At 49.7% G+C, this 13,681-nt stretch overlaps 1 protein-coding gene across 5 annotated transcripts in view; it reads left to right on the top strand.

The window, feature by feature from the left end:
• LOC142487945 (cyclic nucleotide-binding domain-containing protein 2-like) overlaps positions 1 to 13,681 on the top strand; it is a 50,600-nt gene that overhangs the window by 18,187 nt on the left and 18,732 nt on the right. For 3 of the 5 annotated variants that reach the window (XM_075588109.1, XM_075588108.1, XM_075588107.1), the window contains exons 4-5: positions 9,031 to 9,194; positions 10,817 to 10,973. In XM_075588109.1, coding sequence (XP_075444224.1) covers positions 9,031 to 9,194; positions 10,817 to 10,973 — 321 coding nt within the window. The remainder of the gene's footprint in view (positions 1 to 9,030; positions 9,195 to 10,816; positions 10,974 to 13,681) is intronic. The other 2 variants (XM_075588111.1, XM_075588110.1) reach the window with 1 other exon arrangement.

Genomic DNA, 13,681 nt, shown 5'->3' with positions numbered 1-13,681 from the left:
GTAGCTTAAGTCGATTCTGTTGCACAACTTGAAGCAAGCACTGTTTTTGATCTTCATCAGCAGTTATGATGCTATTATATTCCTGCGTGAGCGCTACACCTCTTTCGGCATTGTCATTTACAACACGCACATTTTTAACGATCTCTTTCACTTGCACATAGTCATCTCTGAGACATCAAGTTTCTGGATCTAATTCTAAGTAACTTCGAGGTTTTCCTAACAGCTCAAAGAATGTCATTGTGTTCTTTGTGACAAAATCTTCGATGTTCATTCGAATTGATGCTCTACTGTTCAGCTGAATGCGCTTTGGTGGTTCGTCCAGTCCATCCTTCCCTTTCAAGTTCTTCAACATTGCACCCTTTGACTCCATCGACAACTCCTCATCAAAAAAGGCCAATCCAACAAGTTCTTCACTTAGATACCACAAATGTCCTTCACATTTTTTGCTGGCGATTTTATGGATTGTCTAGTTTATGGTTTCATAGGCACCTAGTCCTTGAAGTAATTTTAGGTCCTTATTTGGAGACGCAACAGGGAGAGTTGCAGTAAACCATGCCTTCAAGTAGACATGCACAATGAAAATGCATATATCACAAAGTCCTCTTTCTTTTCGTACGGAAAGCTTGAGCTGGCTTCTAAACATCCATATCGTGAAAGCATACCATTCTTTGCACATCCATCTTGCATGGAGAAATGCCCCAGGTGTCTTAAATCGCACTCGTGTTTGAAATTTCGCCAAGGAAAATAATTGCTAGTTCAAGGAATGCTGAAGAATCATCTCTGGTTTGTTGCAATTGAAGCTGACTAAATGCAAAGGTCAAAATAACATACTTTTCAGGATTCACTGCAACCACACCAACTCTTTCACAGGTGGTTCCATTTTTAAACTGGGTTTTATCGATTTTGGCCCATGACTGCTCGTAACATTTGAAAATTGCTAATTGTGGACCAGATGTTGCCAGTCCCATGCATACAGATAAAAACACCTTCCAACACAATTTCCCGCACATGGTGACGACGTGCTAAATACAAGATATCCTTTTCAAGCTTCTGTTCTAAGAGAACACATGCTCCTTAACTATGCCAACTATTCCTCACTGTTGTACCGAAGCACATGGCTTTTACATTGTCACGAATCCCCCATTCCCCTAACAAATTTGCCACCGCAGAGGCCTGGCACTCTCCAGAACCAGATTCCAATTTCGGTACACCAAGCAGCTGATCAATGCCAACACCAGACACAATTACAGGGGAACGATCCACGTTTTCACTCCTCGAAAGATCTGGAAGAAACTTTCCATCCCAACGGACCACCACAGGTACGGAGACTTGGAATTCTTTACATTTGTTGCAAGGTGTGCTCGAATCTATTGATGCTGCCTCGAATCGATGATCTCTTGATATTCAACTCCGTTATGTCTTGTCCAAGGCTTTTCGTGACGTAGGTAGCATTCCTGTCGCTTTATCTTTGTCCTGTCAAGTATCAACAAAAATCAATCCTATTGAGCGACCTCTAAATGTTGTTTGATTTCACAAAAATGTGGTCTAAGGTCATTACACATAGAATAGAAAATACTTAGAGGGTCAGAGACGAACATTTTCAGCTTTCAAATTGAAGGAGCACCCCTAGCCTTCCAGCCATAAGGAATAACAACTAATTATTTAACATACCAACCAATCACTGCCCCCCAGCCAACAGTATAACTTTCCCAAACCACATAAAATAATATTAAGGGCCACATACAAAGAAAGCTGTGAGAATATATATGTATATGTTATATTTTATTATATTGTAATATAATATTTATTTTAAAAAAAAAAATGATACAATATTAAAATACCCAAAAGAGCAAATGTTAGATGGCATACACACTTTATTGGTAAATATTAAACAGTACATTCTATAAGGGATGGGGAGAGGTTAGGGGGGGGGGGCTAAATGGTAAAAAATTGATGCCCCGGTAACGTCGAGGAGCATGGTCGGGTAGATGAGGAGCTCCTGAAACCCTCGCAAATAACCTGCCAGAACGAGAGCTTTCCACCAACAAAAATCGCCCCAAAACTAACCTGAATCCCCCCAATAAGAGCAGGCAATGCCTACCAGACCAAAAGGGAACCAGGGCCAGGGGGGTAACTAAGTATTTTGCCCCCGCGCATCGACTGCTGGAGCTGAACGGAGACTCCCAAGATGGCGTCGAGGAAGCAACACACGCGCTGCACACAGAGGCAGCAGCCGACCCAGACATCCAAGAATTACAAGAACTCGGCCTAAACAAACAATACTTTGAGTCCCATTTTTGCAAAATGAGAAGGGGATTTCAAGAGGACCTAAACACAGCCCTAGAAGGCCTAAGAACAGACATAAATGGTCTCACAAAGTGCACAGAGGTCCTGGAGCGCAAAATAGGGGATGTGATCGGATCACAAAACTCAACGGAGGACGAAGTGATCAGACTAGGCAGAGAGGTCAACGAACTAAGGGATGCATTAGAAGATCAAGAAAATAGAGACCGAAGACAAAACTTACGTTTAAGGAATATACCAGAAGCGGTCTCCTCTGACGCCCTCCAGGCCTACCTGCGTAAATTATTCCTGTCCCTGGTCCCGGAGCTGTCTGACCACGATCTCCAAATGGATCGCGCACACCGAGCATTGGGCCCCAGATCCTCAGACCCTAACCGTCACAGAGACGTAGTGGTTAAACTGCACATGTACTCGGCCAAAGAGAAAATAATGACCGCAAGTAGGAGAGCGGGAGACCTCCAAATAGAAGACCAGACGATCCAGATCTTCAGCGACCTCTCGAGGGCCACCATTGGGAAAAGGAGAGAGATGAAGCCCCTCACCAACATCCTTAAAGAGCGTGGCCTCACCTACCGCTGGGGTTTCCCCTTCAAATTGATCGTCCTGAGAAATGGCCACCATCACACCATTTCCAGGCCAGAAGACTCCCCTTCATTTCTGAAAGCGCTGGGGCTGAGCCCCCCGCAGGGTCGCAGGCCAACCCTCAAAGCCGCAGCAACCCCCGAAGAAGCAGAAGCTCCCCGAGCCTCGGAGCGCCTGGCCAATCAGAGGCTCCCCTGAGCAGCCGCACTAACCTGCTACCAGCCAAGATTCCAGTCTGCACGGCACCTCTCTAAAGCGAGCTCTGGGGTCGCCCTCGCCGCTCGTCCCCCCAAGATGACTTCCCCCGCAGCATCCAAGTGATGTCCATTGGCCCTGGACGGAAGAACGGCACAACGGAGATCCTGGTTCCTCTCTTCTTCCCTCTGACTGATTCGGCAGCAGAGCAACTCCTGAGCGCCCCCAACGAAGAGACCAAGTCCTGGAACCCTGCTCGAGAAGTTCGTCCATCAGCAAAGACCCCCCACAACAATCCCCTCCACCCCCCTCCCTCCAGGCCCACCCGGTTACCCCCCCCTACCTTCCCTTCCCCACCCCTCCCCTCTTGCCCACCCGCACAACCCCACTCAGCTAATGGCCCCACCACCACCCCCCTAACACTTACCTTCCTCCCTGATGGACGCGACCCGGAGCGTTTGGCCCCTCTCTCGCCCAGTCCCAGCATCTCACGGACCTCTTCTCTTCCGGGAGACCTGCGAGCCCCGTGACAGAAGCGGGCGCGTCAATGCCCAGCACCGGGTTGCCGTCTTGTCGGCTGACCCCCTCCCTCCCCCAGAGCCGCCCTCGGTTCACTTGACGGGGACAGGAACTGGCACCGGGACCCTCTTTGTTGGACTACCCTGCCCAGAGATGCTGAGGGAGGCCTCCTCGTCCTCCCCTCCCCATGGATTCCGAATTTCTGAATCGCCAGATAAGCACTGCCCTTACGCAAGCAGGGAGTGCAAGGTCGTATGAGTTTACTTCTCCAATCCCCTCCTGTTATGTTATATGTCTCCTTGGTGGTCAGCACGACCTTCCCCGAGCTAATGCCCTAATAGCACCCACTCCATTAGCAACCCCCGTCCTCTCCCCTCACTAGCCCACCCTCCCCCACCCTCCCCCTCCCGCCTCTCCCCTCCTCCCCCAGCACCCTGCCCCTTACTCCCCCCCCATCTCCGCCCAATCCTACCCACATCCCCCCTTTTTCCCCCCATTTTCCCGCTTCCTCCCCCACGTTCCTCCCCCTGAGCCCCCCCTCCATCGTTCCTTTCAAGCAAGACAAATCTGTGAGCCCAACTACTTCCCCCTCCCCAAAAACCCCACCTACGCCATACTCTATCCAATCCCAAAAGAAAGCCAAAAAATTTAGGGAAATTATGGAAGAATATTCCCTCATAGACATATGGAGGGCTAAGCACCAATGCCAAAGAGACTACACTTTTTTCTCCACCCCTCATCAGTCCTATTTGAGGATCGACTATTTTCTAGGCACCCGAAACATCTTCCAGGCATCCTCCCACTCGAATATAGGCCCAATTAAAAGGTCCGATCACGCCCCGGTCGAACTCACTCTCTCTCTACCTTTTGTCAAGAATAACCCCTACAAATGGAAGTTGAACGATTCCCTGCTTAATTGCCCCGAAACAGAGACCATAATCAGACAAAAACTCTCAACTTTCTTCCAAATTAATGTGGGCTTTGTTTCAGCTCCAGCTATGCTGTGGGAGGCCCATAAGGCCTCGATTAGAGGAGATCTACTCTCAATCGCCGCCTATAAGAAAAAACAGAAACTCAAGCTTCAAAAAGAGCTCACAAATAAGATCTCCCAATTGGAACACCAGCACAAAACCACAGCATCCAAAAATATACTGAAAAAACTAACACAAACCAGAGCGACTCTTAAAAACACGCAGCTCGAAGAGGTAGAGAGAGCACTGAGATGGACCAAACAAAAGTTCTACGATAGGGGCAACAAGGCGGATAGGCTTCTGGCCGCAAAACTCAGAGGCATTCGAGTTAAATCCCAAATATGCAAAATCCGCACCAAAAATGGACAAGTATCATATATAGAAAAAGAGATAGCGCAGGAATTTGCAGATTTCTACTCTGAACTGTATAACCTCCACACCCCAGATCAAGACCCAGTAACTCCCGAAATAATCTCTCAATATCTAGAACAGTGTAGCCTCCCCTCCCTCTCTAGCGAGGAATTAGGAAACCTAAATAAAGAAATATCCCAGGAAGAATTGGCCAGAGCAGTAGGCTCCCGGAAGCTAGCTAAAACACCCGGCCCAGATGGATTCTCCAACGCTTATTACAAAATGTTTATGCCGACTCTATCCCCCTATCTTCTCGATATGTTTAATTCCTTTCTGTTGGGAGAACCAATCCCCCCCTCAATTACTGCAGCAAATCTAGCAATCATCCACAAGGAAGGTAGAGACCCGCTCTTGTGCGGTAATTATAGACCAATCTCCCTAATATATTCCGATCACAAAATCTACAGCAAGATCTTGGCAAACAGACTCAACCCAATTCTCCCCAGACTCATCAATGTAGACCAAGTTGGTTTTGTGTCAGGTAGACAGGCCTCTGACAACACCCGCAAAATTGTGGATATCATTGACCACGTGCATCTCACAGGAACCCAAGCAATGATTCTGAGCCTCGACGCAGAAAAAGCGTTCGACCGAATCAAATGGGCCTTTTTAGACTAAACGATGCTGAGGTTTGGCTTCCATGGCCCCTTCTTAGAGGGGGTTAGAGCCCTCTACCAAAACCCAACAGCGTACGTTAAACTCTCGGGCTGCTTCTCCGACCCAATCACTATCAGAAATGGGACCAGGCAGGGCTGCCCACTCCCCCCACTACTATTTGCCCTTACGATTGAACCCCTAGCTACCAAAATAAGAGAGGAAAATAGCATCAAGGGAATTCAAATTGCTGAAAAAGAATACAAAATATCCCTGTTCGCCGATGATGTGATCCTGACCCTCGCTGACCCCCATACCTCCCTACCTAACCTCCAAAGACTATTACACCAATTTGGCACAGTCTCGGACTATAAAGTTAACATGGATAAGTCAGAGGCCCTCAATATATCCCTCCCAGACCCGATGTGGAAATTGCTACAATCTAATTATAAATACAAGTGGAGCAACACCCACATTAAATATCTTGGAGTGAAAATCGCAAACTCCTTCGAATCCCTATACCAGTATAACTACCCACCCCCCTATTCGACCATATCAAAAAAGACCTGGAAACATGGAAAAAGCTCCAAATCTCCTGGTTTGGAAGAATAGTCTCAATCAAAATGAATGTCCTTCCGAGACTACTCTACTTTTTACAAACCCTCCCCATAGCTGTCCCACTAGCGACCCTGAAAAATATTCAGTCTCTAATGTCCCAGTTTATCTGGAATGATAAAAGACCGAGGGTCCCAAAATCGGTGATGCTTTCCCCCAAAACAAGGGGGAGCTGGGAGCCCCCGATGTGGTCAGATATTATCTTGCGGCCTAGCTGAAGCAAGCTGTAGTTTGGAATTACGACCTGGCTGGCTCGCAATAGAATCACATTATGCGGCACCCCTTCCTATCCAGGTTCTCTTATGGTCCTCGGGAGGAAAAGAGGGGGGACAGCGGAAGCTAGACTTAGGGGCAATGAGATGCACGTGGGACGTTTGGCTCAAAAGCAAAGGGAAGTACGGCCTGTTAGCTTCCCCCTCGCAACTCACTCCTATATTTGGAAACCCAAACTTCCCGCCTGGGTGCTCTCAAAGACAATTTGACCAATTCTAGGGTCTAGGTATTAGGCTGGTGGCCGATCTGCTGAAGAAAGGAGAAATTCTGTCCTTTCAGGAACTCCTGGTTTGGAAGAATAGTCTCAATCAAAATGAATGTCCAATCCCAAGACCGCCATCTGTTCAAGTTCCTGCAAATTAGGCATTTTCTATTATCTCTCTCCCAACACTCCAAATTCCCCTCTCTAACCAGATTTGAGTCTCTTTGTCTCAAAGGCGCCTACCAAAGAGGCCTGATATCAGAGATTTACAGGGGGATGGAGTCGGCTTCCGACCCCCCGACCCACCACTACATGCAAAAGTCGGTCCGAAGACCTTAACATACCAATAGATATGGAAGACTGGGAGGATATTTGGGAGCTGGCCGCAAAAACCTCAATCTGTACAGTAACAAAAGAGAACATCTACAAAATATTATTCCAGTGGTACCTGACCCCGGCTAGGCTGAGCCAGATCTTCCCCGGCACCCCTGACCTGTGCTGGAGGGGATGTGGTCAAAAGGGCGACATGGCCCATATTTGGTGGTCATGTCCAGAGATCCAGAGATTCTGGGTCATGATCCAGACGCTCCTCCGAGGGATCTCGGTGATCCTATTCCCCTTGGATCCTTTGACCTTCATGCTGAGCAAACCCATTAATGATCTTCCCCCCCACTAGCCAGATTGGTCTCCTCCATTCTGACAGCGGCCAGGTGCTCGGTGGCAGCGGCCTGGAAACAGACCAATGCCCCTGCGAGAAGAATGGTAATTAGAAGGATAGACGAAGTAATGTCTATGGAGAAACTTACAGCGATGATCCACAAAAAAATGCCCCAGTTCCTTAATACTTGGGGTCCATGGATCGGACCACTAGGCCCAAACAACACAGAAAAAGGCAAGCGCAAAAGTTGGAGACCCCCGAGGACCCCCTCCCCCCCTTCTTCCCTCCCCCCCTCTGTTCGTCTCCCTCCCCCCACCCTCCCCCCCCCTTTTTTCCCTCCCTTCTTTACCCTCTACAAGAAAACCCTATTGGTCATCACAGTATTTTATTTTATTTAACTAAATTTGTTACGATGCGTTTATGATATCACTGTACCCATGCCTATATGTGATTGTTACCAATAATAAAAAAGATTGATTTAAAAAAAAAAAAAAATTGATGCCCCAACTGCCATTTTCCCTTTTTTTACACCTTCCCTTACTGCCTTGCGCCTACACTCTAATAACCAACCAATCACTACCTACTAACCCGCTGCAACTACCAATCAGGAAGTGCCACGTCGCCACTGACCAATCACCAGTCGCCTCATGCAGCTCCCTGATTCTGCCAAGTGGGAGCATCCGTGCGGACAAGCTGTCCCTTGGCTGAATGCAGCAGGAAAAGGAACGTGAAACCTATTGTGAATAATGTTTATTTTTCTCTTCTTCTTTTTTTTCCCTCACAAACCTGCTGCTATTTTGGGGGAGAGGCGGAGATATTTGTAATTGTCTGTCTGTGTTTGGTTTCTGACGACAACAACAACAAAAAACCCTGCAAATAATCACCAGGGGGTCACCAATAAAAAGGCCTGTTGTAATCTCCTGATGACATCACAGCTTTCTATTGGCCGTCAGAGTGAGTCTGACCCGTGCCGGCCATGTTGTGCCCACGGTCAATATCTCTTAAAACGACAGTCACCTGAAGTTGGGGGACTGTGAGTCAGGCAACTCTCAAGTTCCGGTAATGAAAAGGGAAATCTCAGTAAAGGGGTAGAATGGATCTCTGCTTTATTCCACATTTCGTTTTATCCATTGTAACCTTTAATACATATTTACTTGTACAATATTCCTGCGAGTGCCCGTTCTTCAATGATGTGCTTGACTTTATTAATAATAATAACAGCATGTTCTTGTATAGCGCTGCTAGTTTTACGTAGCACTTTACAGAGACATTTTGCAGGCACAGGTCCTTGCCCCGTGGAGCTTACAATCTATGTTTTTGGTGCCTGAGGCACAAGGAGATAAAGTGACTTGCCCAAGGTCACAAGGAGCCGACACCGGGAATTGAACCAGGTTCCCCTGCTTCAAACTCTCAGCGCCAGTCAGTGTCTTTACTCACTGAACCACTCCCTCTCCTTTAATACATGCGGATTGACATTGAGCTGTCTTCTGGCGCTGAAAGGTTTTTTTTATGGCATAGCATCTCTTAGTAAACATGGCCCTATATGATGTTTGCACGTGTGCCTCCCTTATAATACTTTACTTGGGAGAATAACATTTTGAAACAGCAGAAAATGATCTTCAGCCGTTTGGACAGTAGGGTGTGCGTCGGTAATTTGCTGCACACCGACGGCACTAATCTAAGCTCCTTACTGCTCTGCTCGGCAGTTCACCTTCCCTGAAAAGGCCATAGAGGTCACCCTGCGCCGGCCCGAGGAGCGATCCCACCCTGACATCCGCTTTATCCGCAGCATGATGATGGGGATCCTCAGCTTCAGGAGATACAGCAGCCCGATGCAGCTCATGTTGGCCAGAGTGGTGTATTACAGGAGGTAAGGGAGACGCCAGAGGGAGAAAATAGTAGGCAGCTCGGTGATGCATTTGTAGGTTGGTCATTGCTAGCCTACAGTAAGTGATCCTTCTCTTAAAGTCATTTTCCCAATGTCACAGGGGCAGGCATGGGATATGATCTGGTTTACATAGAAACATGGCATTGGTCAGCTGATAAGAACTATTTGGTCCACTTTGTCTGCCCATTTTTGTATCTGCTGTAAAACTCGGAATCTACAGTATTAGATCAGGGTTGGGCAACTTCAGTCCTCAAGGGCCTCAAGGGTCAGGTTCAGGATATCAATGTTTCAGCACAGACGGCTCAATCAGTCAAAATCTGAGCCACTGATTGAGCCCCCTGTGCTGAAGTAGGGATATCCTGAATGTAATGGATGTGCTCGCCACAAACCAGGACCGGACCGCAGGGATGAGGTGGAGATATAGAAACACCGACCTGGAGCCGTGAAGCCGGGTCCGGATTGCGGGTTCCATAGTCGTGGGTAGCCAGGTCAGCGTTGGAGAGAGCAGCATAGTCAATATCCAGGCTGGGGTCAAGGCACAGGAGCGATGGTTGGGGTCTCAGGCTGGGGTCGGTACCAGGGAAGTCCTCAGCAAACAGGGAAGGCAGGGTAGGCCTCAGAAAATGAGAAAGCTTCAGCAAAGGGGCTTCAGCACAGGGAAGGCCTCGGGAACCGAAAAGGATTCAGCGCAGGGGCTTAAGCAAAGGTAAGGCCTCAGGAACCGAGAAGACTTCAGCGCAGGGCTTCAGCAGAGGGAAGGCCTCAGGAACTGAGAAGGCTTCAGCGCAGGGCAGGCTTCAGGAACAGAATAGCCACAGAGGTGCTTGTGACAAGCACAGGTTACAATTCATTATGCTCTGCCTCTTCCTGGTGGAACAGGCTGACCCTAAATGGCAAGGAGAGCCAATAGGTGCAGAGCTACACAGCAGGCAGCAACAAGGCAAGCCGCAACTCAAGTCCAGGAACAGCTGCAGGCAATCACTCAGCCCAGGGAGAGGTTTGTCAGGAGCCTCTACAGCCATGACTGGAACCCTTACACTGAAAACCTGATCGGTTGGTGGCCCTTGAGGACTGGAGTTGCCCACCCCTGTATTAGAGCCTTAGAGCTTTTTCTTTTCATATGTAGGATACCCGTACGTCTATCCCAAGGATTATGGCATTCCCTTACTATATTAGCCTCTACCACCTTTGTCAGGAGGCGTTTCCGATATTCTACCACCCTTTCCATGAAAAAGTACTCCCATTTCCCAGTTACCTATAGGGGATTCCTTCCCAATGGTTTCAAAGTGTTAATGCTGTAGACATCCCACGAATACTCCATGCACTCCTGTAACTGGATTAATAGTAATATATTTTATTATCGTATGGCAGTAACAAGTCTAGTTATTTTTTAATGCTGTTGTACAAATAGACAAAAGGCCCGAATTTTCAAGTAGTGCTATTCCGTAGGACACCGTATGTCCTATTAAATATGGGCTACTCCAAGGAGCCGATACCGGGATTCAAAGCAAATGTACTCACTTCAGACGCACGGTCATTACCATTAGAACACTCCTCCTTAATTTGAACGTAACCACTGGGTCTCTCTCCGTTTCTCCTCTCAGGTTCGGACGGGGGAGGATAGTTGTGCGCAAGGGACACAGAGGAAACAGTTTCTACTTTGTCTTCTCGGGGGTGATTGCGGTCACGCAAGATGAGGACGGCAGCAGTGCTCTCCTGGACCCGGAGCCCATCCTGCTTCACAAGGGGGCCAGTTTTGGGGTATGGCAGTGGATAGTTATTTGGAGGGAGGAGGGTTCCACTATGAAGGCCTTCATCATGATAGTGTTGGCTGCAAACCTTTGCTCCACAATTGACCAGCCGGCAGAACTGGGCTGCATGTTTCACCATCATAATGACTCCTGTCCAGAAAAAAGTTTGGATGCCAGATGGGCATTACAATGCATTGCAGGCCCAACTGGTAAAGGGTTCAAATCTAATCTTTGGTGCCTGAAGCACAGGGAAATAAGTGGCTTGCTAGAGAGCAGCAAAACCACTCAGGGCTATTTTTATGGGGTAACGCTATAAAGTGATTTTAAAATGGCTAGGCATGGGGGTTGAGACTGGGAGGGTGTTCCATGTTTTCTTGTCTATTTATTGTCATTTAGATTAATAAATATTTCTGTGCTGAGGGTTGTGGCACTTTTTAACCCTAGAAAACATCACTGGCAATACCACTCAAGCTAGATTTTCCCACTTCAAAGATACTGCCATTACCACTGCTCCCACGCTTTCACCCGAGCTTCACATATATATAGATCCTACCAAAACAACGCCCCAATGATAACTGTACAGTTTCAGTGGCCGTGCTGGCTCAGGAGATGTGCACATTCTTAGAAGGTTGTGATACCTTCTAATGGGCCAAAATGAGAGTTCTATATACTGTATTTTCCCAGGGTCATCCCTTAAGGTTGGAGGAAAGAAGATTTCCCATTGCCCAGGGAGACTGATGGCAGAAACAATAGATATCTTCAAAAAAAGTTGGACATCTTTTTAGATGGGAAAGGTATACAGGGATATACCTAATAAGTAAACATGGGAAGAATGTTGATCCAGGGAGAAATCTGATTGCCGATATTTGGAGTCAGGAAGGAATTTATTTTCCCCTTATGAGATATCATTGGATGATATTTCACTGGCGTTTTTTATTTGCCTTCCTCTGGATCTATATCAGGGGTGGGGAACCTTTTTTCTGCCGAGGGCCATTTGGATATTTATAACATCGTTCGCGGGCCATACAGACACAGACAGGCAGGCACACGGCAGGCACACAGCAGGCATGTAGGCACACAGAACCCCACCCCCCTACCTCTGGTAGTTGCTGCTGCTGCTGGGGGGATCGTGTAGGGCGGATGCTGGGGTAAGTGCGGGGGGAACTGCTGGAGAAGCATGGGGGAAGTGCGGGGAATGCTGCGGGGGAAGTACGGTGGCTGCTGGGGGATTGCTGGGGCTAGTACGGTGGCTGCTGGGGATCGTGTAGGGCTGCCGGCGTCTCACACCACCTCCTCCCGATCGGGCGCGGCGGCCATTTTATTTTAAATTAGCGTGACCCCGGTTATAGCAGTTGCCTTAGCAGGGCCAGACCAAATGATTTTGAGGGCCTTATACGGCCCTCGGGCCTGACGTTCCCCACCCCTGATCTACTGTATATACTGTGAATACAAATATAGGATAAAGTATCTGTCTAAATTTAGCATAGGTTGAATTCGATGGGCAGGTCTTTTTTTCAACCTTATCTACTACTAGCTGAGAGACCCGGCGTTGCCCGGGATGTAATGTTCCCGTTCCTCTCTCTCCTCCCCCCTCTCTCTGTTTGTCCCCCATTCACATCAATCCAGTCCCCCCCCTCCCTCCCTCCTTTACAGCTTCATGTAGCGTGTGTGCGTCAGTCACTGTGTGTTTGCTCGCGCGTCAGTGAGTCTGAGGCAGAAACACAAACACACACAGACTGACTGACGCACACACAGTCAGTGTGTGCCTCAGTCAGTGTGTGCGTGCGTCAGTCAGGCTTTGTGTGCGGCAGTCAGTCAGTGTGTGCGCGCGGGGCGTCAAAGGCAGGGGGGGGCGTCAAAGGCAGGGGGGGGCGTCAAAGGGAGGGGGGGGCGTCAAAGGGAGGGGGGGGGCGTCAAAGGGAGGGGGGGGGCGTCAAAGGGAGGGGGGGGCGTCAAAGGGAGGGGGGGGCGTCAAAGGGAGGGGGGGGGGCGTCAAAGGGAGGGGGGGGGCGTCAAAGGGAGGGGGGGGCGTCAAAGGGAGGGGGGGGGCGTCAAAGGGAGGGGGGGGGGGCGCCTCAAAGGCATGGATTCCTCCCCCTGCATTTCCTGCAGTGGACAGGAGGGGGGGGGCAGTGGACAGGAGGGGGGGGGGGCAGTGGACAGGAGGGGGGGGGCAGTGGACAGGAGGGGGGGGCAGTGGACAGGAGGGGGGGGGCAGTGGACAGGAGGGGGGGGGCAGTGGACAGGAGGGGGGGGCAGTAGACAGGAGGGAGGGGGCAGTGGACAGGAGGGGGGGGGCAGTGGACAGGAGGGGGGGGGGCAGTGGACAGGAGGGGGGGCAGTGGACAGGAGGGGGGGGCAGTGGACAGGAGGGGGGGGCAGTGGACAGGAGGGGGGGGCAGTGGACAGGAGGGGGGGCAGTGGACAGGAGGGGGGGGGCAGTGGACAGGAGGGGGGACAGGAGGGGGGACGCAGTGGACAGGAGGGGGGATGCAGTGGACAGGAGGGGGGGGCAGTGGACAGGAGGGGGGGGCAGTGGACAGGAGGGGGGGGCAGTGGATAGGAGGGGGGGGCAGTGGACAGTGACACACACACACACACACACACACACACACACACCTCAGTTGATGCGCCCTTTCTCAGTTCCGTTTGGCGCCGGAGGTGGGGAGCGACACCTACCTGTACTTCCGGGCGCCGCCACCGTCTGACTCGGCGCCG

This window comes from Ascaphus truei, chromosome 2, assembly GCF_040206685.1.
Source record: "Ascaphus truei isolate aAscTru1 chromosome 2, aAscTru1.hap1, whole genome shotgun sequence".
Classification (NCBI taxonomy): domain Eukaryota; kingdom Metazoa; phylum Chordata; class Amphibia; order Anura; family Ascaphidae; genus Ascaphus; species Ascaphus truei.
The sequence above is the reverse complement of the archived record's forward strand: the minus strand, read 5'-3'. Positions and strand labels throughout refer to the sequence as shown.